The sequence below is a fragment of the Hermetia illucens genome, chromosome 5, assembly GCF_905115235.1.
Source record: "Hermetia illucens chromosome 5, iHerIll2.2.curated.20191125, whole genome shotgun sequence".
NCBI classification, from domain to species: Eukaryota; Metazoa; Arthropoda; class Insecta; order Diptera; family Stratiomyidae; genus Hermetia; species Hermetia illucens.
Genome location: NC_051853.1, coordinates 114112053 through 114129906, shown reverse-complemented (window position 1 = coordinate 114129906; position 17854 = coordinate 114112053). Strand labels below are relative to the sequence as shown.

The following is a 17854-nucleotide window of genomic DNA, read 5'->3' as shown; positions in this document are numbered from 1 at the left end:
GATTAGTGGCTTTTGGAATGCGACTCAAGAAGTCTGCAACCTTGTTTTCTTTACCTTTGATATACTCTATATCAAACTGATACTCTTGTAGTTTCAGTAACCACCGTTGATTACGTTGACTAAATTCTTTCAATAATTTTTCCATTTCACTTTTTTCTTCTTTATTTAAATGACTTAAGTCAACTTCCCCTTGCTCGGCATTAAGTTCAAAGCACTTGAGATTTTCTTCATTTTCTGAAGAATCTAAAGATATTTTACTACCATTATTTAGGATGAGACATTTATTCTCAAAATTGAAGATTTTCACAATTTTGGATAATATGTCCATTCCGATTAAAAAGTCATACGACTTCCCTAATAAATCCCTCTTATACCATTTGATTCCACCTTTTGGATCAAAGTTAAATTCTGTTGGAACATTTGTAATTACTTGTTCAACGCTTTCCGTGGTTGTATGATTTATAGTCTGCAAACGGATGTTAGTCTTATCGAAGATTTTAAACTTGCTACAATCTACTCTAGCAGAGTTCACAACGCTCATTGTTGAACCTGTATCTATCAAGCACTTGTACAGTTTATTATCAATGGTAAGATTAGCAAAGATTTTGTTTCCGAGGCCTAATTCATAAAAAAACTCTGGTTCAATATTATGAACCTCCTCGTTTACCGAATTAGACCCGGGTGATGGGTCATTTCTATTTTGGTTTGATCTTCTATGGGTCACGGTACCTATCTCCATAGGTTCAGGTGGTGGTCGCCTAACCTGGTCAGAACGATTCCAGGAATGTTGTCTATGTTGAGGAGAATTATTATTATTTCTAAACCCAGAATCTCGAAAGTTATTTAGTCGAGAATTTTGTCGATCTTGCCAAAAATGTCCCGAGCTACGTCTGTATTGATTTGATTCTACCCTATTTGGCTTACCAAAATTTGAATTGTATTGTCCATGATTACCGGATTGTTTCTGTCTATTGTCCTGTTTGTTATGGTGTTTTCTATAGTCCTGACTGTTATAATTCTTTCTTTCCTGATATAGTGTTTCTCGGTCTAAATTATCTTGATCGTATCCCACGTACGAGTATAAAATTTCTTTTACTTCATGTAAATCAAACAAATTTCTTATATCACGTGACAAATTACCACTAACTATTTGCTTAATTCTATTCACTAATAACGCGTAGAAAGTTTGGCGAGTTTCCGCTGTATTCGATTCATAAGTGGCGAATGTATTGATTTCTTCTATAATATATTCAATTTTAGAGTTAAGATCGGAGATAGAACATACTTTGAGTTGCGTTATTCTTCTCGAAAGGTCCTTGTAGTTCGTAGATGGTCGAAAATGTTGTTTGAGTAAATTTCTAGCCGACTCCCAGTTTTCCGGACGATTATTTAACAAAAGTTCTTTTGCCGCTCCTGTAATTTTTATGTTATAAATTACCTGCCAGGCTTCTTCCCGTGATTCCTCATCAATAGCATTAAGATGACCACCAACGGTTGTTAAAAACTGCGTTAGCTGCTTCCTGTCTCCCGAAAACTCTTTTGTGTAGGCAATTTGTTTTATTATTGTTTCTGCTCGATTTGGCCGTTGCAGATTAGCTAAATTCTCCAAAGCTGCTATCAGTCGTTGCGCTAATACGTTATCCATTTCGGCTTGAAGGATGCGTCGATGGTAAATAGCTAGTCTGTCTCTACGTTGAGTCTTGAGGTGAGTCTATTTCACTGAACTTTTATATTAGATTTTTTTTTCTTTTTTTTTTTTATTGCTAGGATTCCAAACCAGCCTCAGAATGTGTTTTAAGACGGATTTATGCTTGTTACTCCGCCTCCTAGCTTTGTATTTATTTAAGTTAATATATTCTTTTTTTTTATATTATTAAACGAATCGCGACACTTGATTTTTTTAGTTAAAACAACTTTGTTTCTAAAAAATTGCGCCGGTTCTTGAACGAATTTAAAGCACGTAACTTCGCGTATCACTGGATCCTGCTCGATGCATGGATCCTACCGACTGCGCCACTAAAATTAATAACACTTGATGATTATTAATTTAATATATTTTATTGATCTTAATCCTCGTACAGTTCCAACTAGACTCCCCAACTAGACTCCCCTTTCTAATCCTTTATGCTACCTTAAATACCTATGATGCTCGCTCGTTTGTGCATCCGTTATGCAGGTGCACTTAATAATGTTTATGATTCTATTAGTTTGTGCATCCGTTATGCAGGTGCACTCAATAATGTTTACAATGTTTGGGAATTAACTGTAAATGGGATATCTCCCTTGGCGATCCAAGCGGATATTTAACCTGCACGACTTCTGTTTCCGAACACTACTTACCGCTTCCTTGATGTGTTCGTTAAATCTCGTCGTTATCAGGCGTTTCGTTTGTCCTATGTATAATTTATTGCAGTCGCTGCACGTTATTCGGTAAATCTCGCTTTTTTCGTCCGCTGCCTAAGGACGAAGGATCCTTAACGCCTCCCGGTAAATTCCGCAAGGTGGACGATCGACTCGAACCTACGACTTCCAGTTGGTACTTTTTTACCCAATTCCTGATGTTGTTGAATAGGTAGGAATATGGGATACTTATTCGTCTAGTGGTTATCTCCTTCTGCTGCGAAAATAGCATGCCTATTGTGTTGCTTGACCTTCCTTCCAATCAATGGTCTGAGAATTATACCCATTCTTAATAGCGGTGTCAATAATATACTGTAGTAGTATAAATATGTATGTTCTAATCCACTTTCATATAAAAATCTTGCGGTTTTGAGACGGCATGTATGTTCGAATCCAGTTTCATATGAAAATGTTGTGGTTAGGGGCGGCCGGTTTGGCGCGTGCCGGGGGCGACTTTTAGGGAAGCGTAGTTCGTAGGGCGTCGTCCGCGGGGGTTCGGGGATCCTCGTTCCGGGCCGGGGCGGGGCGGGGCGGGGCGGGGCGGCGTGCGTTTTTGTTGTTGTTGGATGTCATGTGCGTATTGCTTGGGTGATGGGGAATTGCTTATCAGGTTGGCATATTTGGGAGCGTGTGAATATTAGACCGCAGGTGAATATGTAGTAAGTTTGAAAATGATGGTTTTTTCTAGATTTTAAATGTACTTGGCTGATTTGTTTGTTGTTGTTGTTGTTGCTGAGGTTGCTGATAAGAGGCGATCGTTTGGGTGCCATGTGCTAATTGTTTGGGTGACGGGAAATCGCTTATCAAGTTGATGTATATTGGGGACTGTGTGAATATTAAACCGCAGGTGAATATATTGTAAGTTTGAAAGTGATGGTTTTGTAGATTAAAATGTACTCGGGCTGATTTTCTTGTGGTTACTGATAAGTGGTAATTGTTGGAGTACAATGTCCGTATTGCTTGGGGTGATGGAAATCGCTTATCAAATAAACTAATATAAATAGTTGAGTTACGTTAATTTCTAACGAATTCGCGCAAGTCAATACGGATGAACGAACGAACTAGAAAAAAAACTGATTGTGTGCTGCCGTCGGTATAAATTGGAATTTGCGTGTTAAGTTACGTGAAGTTATAATAATAATAAAGATAAAAGTGATTTTGCGTGTGTGTGTGTCTGGCTGTGTTTGTGTTGCCGCGCGTACAAAGTGTTTGTAGACAATAAAAACAAAAAACTGATTGATTGATTGATTGTTATCGGGGGGTTATAAAACTTTTTTTTTTCGTAAAATTTATTAACTATTAACTAAATCTATTAACTATGTATTGTGAATTTTGTAAAATTGAGGTAGGGAGTTCGTCGTGGCAGTTTCATCTGCGAACAAATTCGCACAAGCGAAACGCGACCGAGGCAATTGATGCCAACCTGAAAAGAGTGAAAGGTTGTTTTGGTAACCGGATCGAAACCCTGGTATACGAAAACATGGACGAGGCTCTTTTGAATGCTACAGAGTTTTTAAAGAGGATGGAGGCTCCTTTGATGGAATACCTTCGTAATGCGTTAGAGCAGCGCATGGCATTCAAATTTAATATTGAACTTTTCGCGGAGTTTATAAAAATAATGGATGAGGACAGTGAAAGTGTTGTGAGCATCAAGTCTTTCAATACCAAAATGCATGCAATATTAAGTGCTAATGAGATAGAGCCCGCGTTTAACAATATGACGGCTCAAATAGTGGAAAAAATGGAAGGGTTTCAGGAGAAGGACAGTGGATGGGCTTTATTGAGGTTAACGCATTGCGAATTAAACCTAAATGAGTTCAAACCACTGCGGGGAACGAATTTTATTCCATCCCCAAAGTATATAGCCCAAAAACGTGCATGTGTGAATGTAAGAAATAAAGATATTTATTGCTTCAAGTGGAGCATCATTTCTGCCCTATACCCCGTGAACACTCACTTGGAAAAAACATCATCATATGAAATCGATGATATCACAGATAGTGTAATAGTGCTAAAAAATGGACGAATTATAAACTTTTGGGGGCTTGATTTCCCCCTTAAAGTGAAAGACATTAGTGTGTTCGAGGAGCTGAATCCCTCAATCAGCATCAATTTATTCGGGTATGATTCAGAAATGAAAAAGATTGTGGGTCCCTATCACCTGTCGAAGGAGGAAAAGGTGCACCACATCAACTTGCTGCTGCTGCAATTTGGAGAAAAAAACCACTACATTTGGATTAAAGATATGTCAAGGTAAGAGAATATAACAGATTAGTCTTTCTTTCAGAGCCTTTCATATATTTTATTTTTTTCTTAGATTAATACGAGAGCAACAAACATCGCACTGCTCAAAAATATTTATATGTAACAAATGTCTTCAGCATTTCTATTCAACTGAAAAGCTGAAGAGTCATGAAAACGATTGCAGCAAAATTGTCACGAAAATGGTGTCCCCGGAGAAATCAACGTTGGAGTATAGACATTTCGAGAGGCAAATAGATGTGCCTTTTGTAGTCTATGCAGATTTCGAATGTCTACTTCAAGATATTCAAAGTTGTCAGCCGGATCCAGCATCAGCGTCAACAACAACAACTCTTCAAGAGCATATACCGTGTGCTTTTGCTTACTATATTAAGTGTTGTTACAATTCTAATTTAGATAGGTTTAGAATATACAAGGGACCAGATTCTCCTAAAAAATTTATTAATTCGTTAGTATCTGATTTAAAATGGCTCTATATAAATCATATTCAGAAACCCAAATCGTCAAATACTTTGACTTTAGATGAGGAAAAAACGCAAAGAGAAGCAACTCTATGTTGCATTTGTAAGAAAACGCTGGATAGTGATAGAGTTCGCGAACATTGCCACTTTACCGGAAAGTATAGAGGTCCGGCTCATAGCTCATGCAATCTTTTGTTTCAGATTCCTAAATTCTTCCCAATTCTATTTCATAACTTTTCAGGGTATGATTGTCATTTGTTTGTCAAGGAGCTGGCAAGCATTGATGGAGATATTTCAATAATACCCATTAATAAGGAACTGTACGTGTCGCTTTCCAAAAAAATACCCCTTAATGATTCTGAAACCATTGAATTAAGATTTTTGGATTCGTTCAGATTCATGCATAGCAGTCTTGATGCACTCGTAAACAATCTGGCTCATAAAGATTTGAAAACTGTTTCAGGGGTATATGGAGATGGCGAAAAATTCAGTCTTCTTACGCGAAAAGGTGTGTTTCCTTATGAATATATAAACTCTTGGGATCGACTTAATGAAACTTCTCTACCATCTCGAGAGAAATTTTTCAATAAGATGTCAAACACTGAGTGCAAAGAAGCAGATTATCAACATGCGCTCAATGTTTGGAAGCAATTCAATTGTGGTGTTATGTGGGACTATTTGGAGTTGTATCTGAAAACAGATGTTTTGCTTCTAACAGATGTTTTTGAAAACTTTCGAAATGTTTGTAAAAATATATATGGACTTGATCCTTGTCAATATTATACGACTCCTGGCTTATCATGGGATGCCATGCTTAAAATTACATCCATAAAACTGGAGCTTCTTACAGATATCGAAATGCATCACTTTGTGAAAAGAGGAATTAGGGGGGGTATTACGCAATGTTCGCATCGCCATTCAACTGCAAATAATAAATATATGAAAAATTATAAAGAAGAGGATCCTTCCAAATATTTAATGTATGTAGATGCTAATAATCTATACGGATGGGCAATGTCACAGCCGCTTCCCTATGCTGAATATAGTTGATTTTGATGTTTTGAATATTGCAGCAGATTCGGATATTGGATACATATTGGAAGTTGATTTGGAGTATCCAATATCAAAACATGATGAGCACAATGATTTGCCATTATGTCCAGAAAATAAAATCCCGCATAATTCGAAAACTAACAAACTGATTGTGGATTTAACAGACAAGCAAAAATATGTTATCCACTATCGGAATCTGCAGCAATGCATTCAAAATGGTTTGAAACTGACTCGCATCTACAGGATTTTACAGTTTAAACAATCCAGTTGGTTGAAGGAATATATCGATTTAAATACCCATTACAGGAAAATGAGTAAAAATCCTTTCGAGAAAAATTTTTTCAAACTTTTGAATAATGCAGTTTATGGCAAAACCATGGAAAACGTTGACAAAAGAAAGGACGTAAAAATTGTTACCGATTGGGAGAGTCGAGGCAGACATTCAGGCGCTCGAGTGCTTATTTCAAAACCCAATTTTCACAGCGCAGCTGTATTTACACCAAACATGGCAGCTATCCAAATGGATAGAGTATTTACTTGTTACGACAAACCAATTTACTTGGGATTTACTGTGCTTGATCTATCCAAACTGAAAATGTATGATTTTCACTATCATTATATGAAACCTAAGTATAATGATAAGCTCATTCTAAATTACATGGATACGGACAGTTTCATTTACACTATCGAAACGGAAGATGTGTACAAAGATATTTTGTCTGATATTGATACACAATTTGATACATCAGAATATGCTATCGATAATATATATAATATTCCTCAAAAAAATGCTAAAGTCTTGGGTTTGATGAAAGATGAAAATAATGGTAAGATAATGACAGAATTTATAGGATTAAGATCTAAAATGTATTCATTTAGCGTAGAAAATGACGGTTTTGTTAAAAAAGCCAAAGGAGTTAAAAAAATAATAATGGATGGTTTAAGTTTAGATGATTATCGGGATTGTCTATTTAGAAAAAAAATATTTAGAGGTAACATGTTTATATTTAGGTCTAAGATGCATAATTTGTATACAGAATGTATTAATAAAATTGCATTAAACTATTTAGATGATAAGCGATTCATAAGAGAGGACGGGGTTAGGACATATGCTTGGGGACATTTTAATATAAGAATGGATGTAAACTAGAATAAAATGATTCATATGATAATAATAAATAAATGTAGACTAGAAAAAAAAAGTTTTCTTTCTCTCTCTCTTTTTATGGAATAGGAGCAGCCGAAAGGGTAGGTAATTTCAATCGTTCAGAGCAGTATAAATAGATCTCATGATGGTAAATATACAATTAGTTGGTTTTCGCAAATCGATTGGAATAGAATGAAGTTTTTAGATATACTTCTTGTGTTAGGTTTTGGTGTGCCTTTTCTTTTAGGTAGCCCATTACCAGTGGTGAATCTTAATACCAACGAAAGTACAAACAATTTAGCGTTTAATCTCGTGCTACCTGATAACAATACAGCGCAAGTGACATTATCTTTTCGACTTATGACTGTTAGTACAGTTTCAACAGAAACGAACACGTCGTTTCAAAATGATGCCGATGTTGCTATTTCATCATCATCATGGCTGACGTCGACGTCAACAACAACAACAACAACAGCAACAACAGAACCGTCTAGAAGATATGTTACAGTCGATGAAGCAATAGAAGGATTTCGGCAAGCTTTGATTAAGAAGGAAATGGAAATAGCTGGAATTATCGAGAGCGAAAATATTTTTTACAGGCACTTTAAATTAGAGTTCGATGATGACAAAATTTTAACAGTTCGATGTACATATGATAGCAACTATTCCATGCGCTCACTGAAAATCGCATGTTATGAATACCATGAGTTCGAAACCGAAAGAATACTCAGTAATGGCGAGGTTGAGTATATAAAACAGGCAGATCCAGACTATAGGAGCAATATAGAATTTCTGGACTTGAAGAAAATGAAGCAAACCTATTCTATGAGTATTGCTTGAACCGCGAACCTGTGCACAACGAATTAAAAAAATGGCGACGACGAATAAAAATAACAACGATGTGGACGACGACCTTCAACGTTCTATTGAGGAGTTGAAACAATTTTTTTGTACCAACAGATTGCTAATTCTTACGGAGCACTTTAACCAATTTATAAGCAGCTATACGTTTTTGAAACCATACGCTGAAATGTCGCAGAAAGTCAGCCAATTTGGAAAACATTACGTGAGCTGCCCGTGGGCATATGACGATGCAAAATGCGGACCAGACACTTGTGAATGTTATAGTGTTCGTAGGAGAATAAATGAAATGAAAAACCTTGTTCAATTTTACAAAAGATTAACTAATAAATAAATTTTATTCTTCAATCAAAATTACAGTGTTTCATTGTGAATCTTAATATATCATATCCTTGGTATTTATCCAGGAATTGTGTTTCGTTGAGAACCCTAGCCACTTCACAAACGCTTGGTTACCTTTCCTTTTCAATATTTTTTCCACAAGATAAATTGATGGATGCTCAGCTTTCAATAGTTCAGGCTCATAAAAACCACCTTCAATATTATTTCCTTCGTAATCTTCTAATAGATATGTAACGGGATTGGTAATACGAATTTCGCGAATCTTGAAAATTTCCGTGGTCCAATTGGGTGTGTAGCCCTTTTCAAATACATGCTTGTATTTACTGATTCGAACATGATCACCCACATTATATTTAAATGGACCCATCACCTTAATGTTGTTGTATACGGTAGACAGGAGTAATTTTTCATTGGAACTATTCACAGCAGACGGAGCCATTTTAATTGTTCGGTGTTTTTTATTATTGTAGGCGTCAACTATATCATCGACTTGATTGATCCACTTGTAGTTTCCATTCATACTAAACTCTTTCCACATCATATTCTTTAGGGTACGATTGAATCGTTCAACAATTGATGCCTTAAGTGGACTATACGTAGAATAATGGTTTATTTGATATTTTGTCATAACATTTTTAAAATGTTTGTTGTAGAATTCTTTTCCGTCGTCTGTTTGTAGGTTTTTAGGAATGCGTCCTCGTTGGAGAATCTGTTCAATTGCTATAGCAACTTCTTTACCCGTTTTTGTTTTGATGGAAGCCGTCCACGCAAACTTGGAAAACGTGTCGATGATCGTAAGAAGGAAACGGAACCCCGTATTGTCGCTAACATATGCTCCCATTTCAACTAAATCGGCCTGCCACAAGTCATCCAACCCTTTAATTATGACTCGTCGTCGGTTAAAATTTTTTCGAGCTGACCTATGTAATTCGTTTACTACTTGCCGTTTGCTCATTTTAGAATGAACTGAATTTCGTAATATGATTGATAGTTGTATTTGTTGTTGTTGTTTTCAAGGTATGACTTTGAACTGTCATCATCATTATAGTTTTGTAAGTTCGTCGATTTCAAGTTGAATTTGTCTGTCTATATATTCTTTGAGTTTCTCAATGTTAATATCAACGTAGTTCTTTGTAGAAGCATCAGCATCCTCAACGGGTTCTCCAAGATTCTTGAGTTGTTTGAATTTGATGTTGTAATCACCGCTTTCCGTTTTATTAAATCCCGCACCATGCAAACCTTGTAGACCATCCTTACCAGGTTTTCCTTCCGGACCTCGGGGACCCGAGGGCCCCCGCTGACCTATAGGACCTTGGGGACCTTGAGGACCCGGGGGTCCTTGAAGTCCTTGCAAACCACGTTTTCCTCCTCCAGTATCGTTTGAAAATCGACCAAATTTATCAACACCCATTTAATAAATGATGTGAGCTGCGTGTTTATTCTATTATTTGTGATTCTTTCAATTCTTCAATGATTGATATAATTTCATTGTTATGATTATTGTGACCGGCTTGCTGTGACGCAATGAGTAACCGCAATCGACTTACTAGTTCATTGGGATCATCCCAATATATATAGTCAATTTGTTTGTTAGACGTTTCCATTAAATTAGGGTTTTTGCATTTAATATTAGGGGTTCGTGTTAACCCTTTTCCTTCTTTTCTATTTAACAATTTAGAAATTATTCTTGTATATTTAAAGCTTCGATTTCCATTGATTTGACTGCTACTGTCATAAGAACGCCTGTGAGCATTAGAGTGTAGAAGAATACTTTTATAATTCTCTAAATCATCGTCGGAATATATTGTTTCATCTGGATACTTCATAAAAAGCAGTTCATATAAACCCCGACTTCCAATGTAAGATTTTTCATCTACAATTATATGATTATCATCGATTGCGAAATCTGAATTTCCTATTTTCCACTGATTTCCATTATTGTCATCCCTATATACCCCATAAACACTGTCAATTACAGATGGTTGATTTACATAGATATCTAGATATTGCTTAGCAATATCTGAAAAATGATTTTGCTTCAGGTATTCTCCCAGATATTCTTGTCCTTCCGGAGTGGCAACATATTGGCGAACAGCTTTTGTAGAAGAAGAAGAAGTGTTGGTGAGGTTAAGTTTCCGGTTAAACTTTGACTTAGGGGTTTCAAAAATGTGTTCATTTTCTTCATAGACACGATCTCTCTTTAATTCCTCATCTTTACATTTAATACGAGCTGATGAAGACTCTTCTTTGATCTTTGGTTTTTTTATGTCTTGTTCCTGCAATACTTTAGCTTTTTTAACAAATTCTTTGAGGGGTTCCGTGATGGGCTTAAATGTTTCTTCCAACTGAATCTCTGTTCCGGCTTTGTTAGCTTTCAGCTGTTGATATTTTTTCCTTATTGAATCGGTTGTCTTTACAATATCACTTAGCAACTGTTTGTCAAGCTTTGTTCTTTTCATTGTTTATGCAAACGGATGCAATCGGTCAAATTTCGAAATATCATATATCTAAAATGTTTTGAAATATTCTTTCAATAGGTTCTAGTTTGATTTTGAACTGATTTTTGCAGCACCTAAATCGATTTGTTGTTTCTCTTTTGAATTGTTTGGAACTGTCCTCACTGTTGCTGCACTCAAACTGTATTGAACTGTTATCGAACTGTATTGAACAGCTATTGAGCTGCATCAAACTGGTCCTTTGAACTGAACTGCTTTGAACTGTTCGTGAACTGATTTTAACTGCTTTGAACTGCTCCTGGACTGCTTTGAACTGCTTCTGAACTGCTTTGAACTGCTTTGAACTGCTCTGAACTGCTCCTGAACTGCTCCTGAACTGATTTGAACTGCTCCTGAACTGCTAAGTTGGTAATGATGCTTTTAATAGATGTGGGGTTCTTTCCATACTGTGGATTTGCTTTTATAGTATTATGAATATATCGAATCCCTTTCGATATCGACCCTTCTCTAAAGAACTGTCTTTATCAATTACACAGAATCCATATTTATCATTCCAACATTCAGCACAAATGGTTCTAAACTGTTCGAAAGTCATATCGGTGTTTACGTGATCATTGTAAATGTGTCTTAAATTCATATCATCCTGTTTGAATATAATCAAAAAATTTGCGTTATCTCGAATAAGGTGTTTCGGTATTCTTGTATATGTTTGACACAGATAAAAGCTATCAATATTATGATGTCGTCCCATACAGAAATATGATCGAATATTCTCTTGTTTCTCGCTGGCAATATCATCGAAAATGAAAACAGAGTCAGATTTGGCTTCTTCAGGCGAAATCACTTCACTATTATTTGAGAATGTATAGAAGCCCAATCCGGAAATAGCTTTAACAGCCTGCTTCAAATGTTCATATTTGGGTTGATGTAATGATTTCGAGTAGATGTAAATATTTTCAAATTTTATACCATTTGGGTGCTTCAATAGAGAAAGCATAACGTTAGTTTTGCCGCAGTTAGAAGGACCCGTAATAATACCCCGAATATTATTAGGCAATAAATTGCTGTGTTTAGCTATACAGCTTTCATTTGTAATGTCAGTGTTTTCCACCACCAACCTTTGTTGTTGTTGTATAAACCGCATTATCAGTGCAACTAAACAACCAGACTGAAAGTAATTACGTTGTTGCAAAAAGTGTTATAGTCTGCGAGAGTTGTTGAACCGAGCAGGATTATACGCATACATAGACGCAAAGAGAACGGTCACTATAAAATGATTGATCATAAAAATAAATATACTAGTACAACACGAAAAGCGGTGAAAGGAAGAGGTGTGATTAATACCCTAATCAATAAACTTCCAATTGAACTGCATCTACCCGGTTATCAATACTGTGGTCCTGGTACAAAACTAAGCGAGCGGCTTGCTAGAGGTGATCCAGGAATAAACTTATTGGATCAAGCCTGTAAAGAGCATGATATTGGATATTCAAAATTTAAAGAAACGGCTGATCGTCATATATTAGATAAAATATTAGCTGAAAAGGCATGGCAACGAGTCAGATCAGCAGACGCAGGATTGTCAGAACGAGCTAACGCACTACTTGTAACCAACATGATGAAAGCTAAAGTAAAATTAGGAATGGGAATGAAGAATAAACCGAAATTTGGAACAATTGTTTCCAAAGTCCGAAGGATTGTCAAAAGAAAGAAACCCGACACAATGAAAGCGAGTATTAAAGTAGCCTTAGCTGCTGCAAAGAATATAACAAAGGGACGGAAGAAGACTCTCAAGACTCCAAGGATAATACCCATTCCTAAAGTTGGTGGAGTTCTACCTTTTCTAGTTCCTCTTTTCGCAGGATTATCTGCTATTGGTGCTTTATCAAGTGGAGCTGCGGGAATAGCGAAAGCTGTTAATGATGCTACCAATGCCAAAAAGACCTTAGAAGAAAAACAGCGTCATAACCAAAAAATGGAGGAGATAACATTAGGTCGAGGATTGCATTTAAAACCGTACAGAAAAGGATTAGGGTTGTTTTTGAATCCTGCTTCAAAAAACTTTTAAAAACGCTACCCAAGAGAGCATTAAATGAGAATGATTTAAAGAGATTCGCCAGATTCTTGTCAAACTTCAGAGGAGTTTTCATGCGAAATAATTTACCGAGGGGAGCTGCAAAGCAAAACGAATGTGGTATTGTAAATCTGGATAATATGCAGGGTTCTGGTACTCATTGGGTAGCATACAAAAAACAGAATCGATATGTGGAATACTTTGATAGTTTTGGAAATTTACCTCCACCGAAAGAGCTAATAGATTATCTAGGTTCTAATATAAAATACAACTACAATGCATATCAAAGCTACGACTCATATAACTGTGGACATTTATGTTTGAAATTTTTGTACAATCTTTTGTAAATTTTCAATGCATCTACGTAAATATATAAATACTTTTAAAACTGAAAATCAATCATTGTTTTATATGCTGCCATGGCACTTACATTAACTCTAAGTGGAAATTCATCCATTCTTACAACTGAATATTTTCCACCAATCGATTTACAAGGTGGTTACGTATGCGGACTTGTTGATTTTCAAACATATAATTCTATACCTAACGTGGATGAAAAAAATAATTTATTTCACATTGGGAAGCACATTATAGAAATACCCATTGGATCGTACGAAATTGATGATATTGCCAACTATCTGTATAAAGAACTAGCGAAGATCAATGACAAAATAATTCTTTTAATACAGGCTAATAATAATACACTCAAAAGTGAAATAAAGTCAAATGCTCCAATTTACTTCAATGAAGAAAGATCCATTGGTCAATTGTTGGGATTCGCTAAACGAGAATTGAAAATCAATGAAAAACATACTTCTGATCTACCTGTGAGTATAAGTAAAGTGAACGTAATACGGATTGAGTGTAACATAGTTGGAAATTCTTACATCAACAATATTCCCTCACACACAATCCATGAATTCTCACCTGAAGTAGGACCAGGTTATAAAATAGTGGAGGTTCCTAGTAACGTCATTTATTTACCGGTAAGCCTTAAACGAATAAGCACGCTAACTCTTAAGCTGATTGATCAAAACGGAGATATAATAAACTTCAAAGGGGAAACAATAACGATTAGACTTCATTTGAAGCCCCAGGATGCTGCTATATAACGATGATAAATACCTGCCCGATAATGTAGATAGAACCAGTTCAATCAGAAAAATCGAACGAGCTAGACCGCGATTAACATTGCAAAATAAACAGTATCTAAAGTTATTGGGATTAAAATTGAAACAAAAATAATGAGCGATATCCTGAACGTTACACGTAAAATCAGTTTTGATAATAGTATATCAAAAATCGAATACCATAGCTACTCTCCATTCTTATCATCATACAACTCCAGTGATGAAATCCGAATACCCATACAACAACAGGATTTGTGTATTTTGCCGAGTCAGAGTTTCATTTACATTGAAGGCGCCTTAACTAAAACAGATGGAACAATATCAGCACTAGCTAAATTGACGAATAATAGCGTAGCTTTCCTATTTGATGAGATAAGATATGAACTGAATGGAGTAGAAATCGATCGAAACAAAAATGTGGGAATAACATCGACGTTAAAAAATTATGTATCACTTAATGAAAACGAAAGTAAAATGCTTTATAATGCCGCTTGGTCACCGAACGAATCTATCACACCGTCAAGTGGTTACTTCAACTTTTCTATTCCGCTAAGAAAACTTTTGGGATTTGCCGAGGACTACAAGAAAATTATTGTAAACGCTAAACACGAGCTAATTTTGGTTCGCACAAGAAGCGATGAAAATGCATTTACTTCATCCACTGATAATGTACACATCAAAATTTTTAAACTACAGTGGAAGGTGCCCCATGTTAATCCCGATGGCGCTGAAAAATTGTCAATGTTGAAATATATTGAATCGGGACATCCGATTCAAATAAGCTTTCGAAATTGGGAACTGTACGAATATCCAGTTCTACCCACAACAACAGATCATGTGTGGAATGTGAAAACCACAGGTCAACTCGAAAAACCTCGATATGTTATTTTAGCTTTACAGACAAATCGAAAAAATCTCAAAGACAAAGATGCCAGCAAATTTGATCACTGTGATTTAACAAATATCAAAATACATTTAAACTCCGAATCGTATCCTTATGACGATATGAATATTAAATTTTCCCGTGATCGATTCGCTCTTCTCTATGATATGTACTGCAATTTTCAACAATCTTATTACGGTGTACAACCTCAGCCACTACTTTCACGAAGCGAATATAAGGAATCTGCACCAATTATAGTAATTGATTGTTCACGTCAAAATGAATCCATGAAATCTGGCTCAGTGGACATAAGGTTAGACATGAAAACATCTGTAGATGTGCCTGCCTTAACAACAGCTTACTGCTTGCTCCTACATGATCGTGTGATAGAGTACAACCCACTCACTTCTTCAGTTCAAAAACTTGTATAAAAACTATGGAAACTATAAATGTTAATCCAGTATCACGTTTACATTCTGCACGCAAGCAAACTGCACCATTTCATCACCATGACGATGATTTTCGTTATCGATATGCAAGGATTTAGAGGATGCAACAATGCTTTCATCATCAAAGAGTTAGCTGTCGTAAATGTAAACGAAAATTTTCATCGACACTTTATACTGAAACCTCCCTTCAGTTTTTCAACACTATCAAGAGAGCTGCAATCCCAGGCACACTGGGTATACGAAAATCATCATGGATTGAAATGGGAAGGTGGACTAACAACATTTTGGGAAGTGAAAGAATATTTACTTCTAAACATGAAAAATACAACCATCTACGTCAAAGGAACAGAGAAGAAAAAATGGCTGGATGATTTGCTGGGAAATATTGCACTAGTATTCAATGTGGAAGATCACAGCTGTCCGAATCTAAAATCACTGAAACAAAATTATCCCGACATGTTACGCTGTAATGCCCACAGCGGATGTTGCGCGCTACAAAACGCATTCCTTCTGAAAAAATTTATAACTCAAAATAATAATCAAATGTAATAATAAAAAAAGAAGTTTCATTGTATATAATAATTTTTCTTTATTGTGAATATTAATAATAATAATAAATTGTGACAATCTAAATTTACAAGTTTTATTATTATTATTTAAAATATATATATATATATTTTATTACTATATGTGTAGGTGAAATTCCAAGTTTTTGGAATTGGCCGCACCGCTGCAACTTAAGGACAACTTCCCCGCATTGAAGTCGTCCAACACCTTATCGCTACATTTACTGTAGCGCGATGGTAAAAATAGCCGCATAGTACCCTCCAAATCTACAACGATGGCCTGTCCATATCTATAAAAACAAAAAATGTATTAATTTTTTAGCAGAAGAAGAAAAGTTTAATTTTAAATTTTAACTTACCGTGTTTCCATTCTTTCGCCTCCAGTGATGTGGTAGCGCTTTCCCACTTCCAATTCTGATGATTTGATGTAAATGAGCGGTTTGCAGCCCAATAACTCATTTATCGAATCCATCGTTGGCGACAACTTTTCACTTATAACAAAATCTTTTCATAAAGTCCACTATTTATATTAATTTATTATCACCAGTAGTCCAATATTTCGTTCTCAGGAAAACAGTTTGTGTGGTTGTTTTTTTTTTTCTTCGTAAACAACAATTTTATGTGGTTACATATATTTCCTGTCGTCATCGTTATCGTCAAAATTATTATTTCACATTAGTAAATATTAAAGCACGCAAAACCATCAGTTTCAAATTTACAACAACACAATTATCTGCGGTTAAATATTTTCATTCCCATGAACTGCATATATCCGAACATGAATATAGTTTCTGATAAAGAAACATTTTACTAAACCAAACCAAACGAACCTTTTAAAATCAGTCAGTCAGCTGGTAAAGTTCGTTAAACATCAATATGTTAGGAAATCAGGAGCAACAGCAGCAGCAGCAAGAACAAAGGGAGTACCAGGTGCCAAAATTGCAGCATCACGCTTTAGCTGCATGGATCGGCAGCAAAAAGTTTCATCATGCCGATGTGTACTTCCTAAAGGATCGGTTGCAGTTAGAGGCCTTCAAGTTCTCATTAAAAAATCCCCCAAAGTGGGATGACGCAACACGAGGACACACATTTGAGGAAATCATTTTGAAGTCTCGATGGTTTTGTTCAAAACCACATTGTCATGTCATCTATAAATATCCTCAAGTGAAAGCCTTTCAAACTTATATAATAAAGAAAAAGAATGAACAACAATAAACAAATATTTACAAAAAAAACAATCATCTTTTTTTATTTATTCTGCATGTTTATCCCCCCACAACGAAAACAAACGTAAAATTTTACAGGTTGGATATACACACATTTCAAAATTTATCATTGACTATTTAAAATTCTCTTTCAGCTAAATCAACTTCAAGATTTCCCTCATCAACAGCCTCCAGATAACCACTCCTTATGCGAAACGTTTTCTTAGATCTTCCATTCTCCCCCTCCTCTTTTGCAATAATTTTACTCGATAAAGATTTTTTATTTTGTTTTCTTCGAATCAATCGATCAAACTCCCGCTGAATTCGTATGATATCATCTCCATAATAATCATGATGACTTCCATTTCGGCGAAGAACCTCTTTAATTCTTTCCTCTTCCCCTTTTTCAAATTCATTTATTCCATATTTTTGCACCCATTCAACATCATCACCACCATCTATGTCGTTGAACGGACAACCCTTCGGATATCGGCCTTTCGTCTTACATCTAGTCAAACCTGGCAACACTTTTCCCATTATAGTAATTTCACCATTACCTGAAACA

General features: G+C 35.7%; 3 protein-coding genes across 3 annotated transcripts; 2 read left to right on the top strand and 1 right to left on the bottom strand.

The window, feature by feature from the left end:
* The first annotated feature begins 3754 nt into the window (after window positions 1-3754).
* Window positions 3755-7326, top strand: LOC119658218. The gene is made up of 7 exons (XM_038065484.1): window positions 3755-4653; window positions 4718-5226; window positions 5365-5443; window positions 5519-6103; window positions 6147-7003; window positions 7061-7168; window positions 7214-7326. The coding sequence occupies exons 1-7, from the start codon at window positions 3881-3883 to the stop codon at window positions 7324-7326; spliced, it is 3024 nt and encodes a 1007-aa protein (XP_037921412.1). The 5' UTR covers window positions 3755-3880.
* Window positions 7327-9568: 2242 nt separating this feature from the next.
* On the bottom strand, window positions 9569-9937 carry LOC119658217 (EMI domain-containing protein 1-like). Its single transcript, XM_038065483.1, has one exon. It carries the CDS (start codon window positions 9935-9937, stop codon window positions 9569-9571), a length of 369 nt encoding a protein of 122 aa, XP_037921411.1.
* A 4363-nt stretch (window positions 9938-14300) lies between these two features.
* On the top strand, window positions 14301-15500 carry LOC119658216. Its single transcript, XM_038065481.1, has one exon. The coding sequence runs from the start codon at window positions 14301-14303 to the stop codon at window positions 15498-15500; it is 1200 nt and encodes a 399-aa protein (XP_037921409.1).
* The last annotated feature ends 2354 nt before the right edge of the window (window positions 15501-17854 follow it).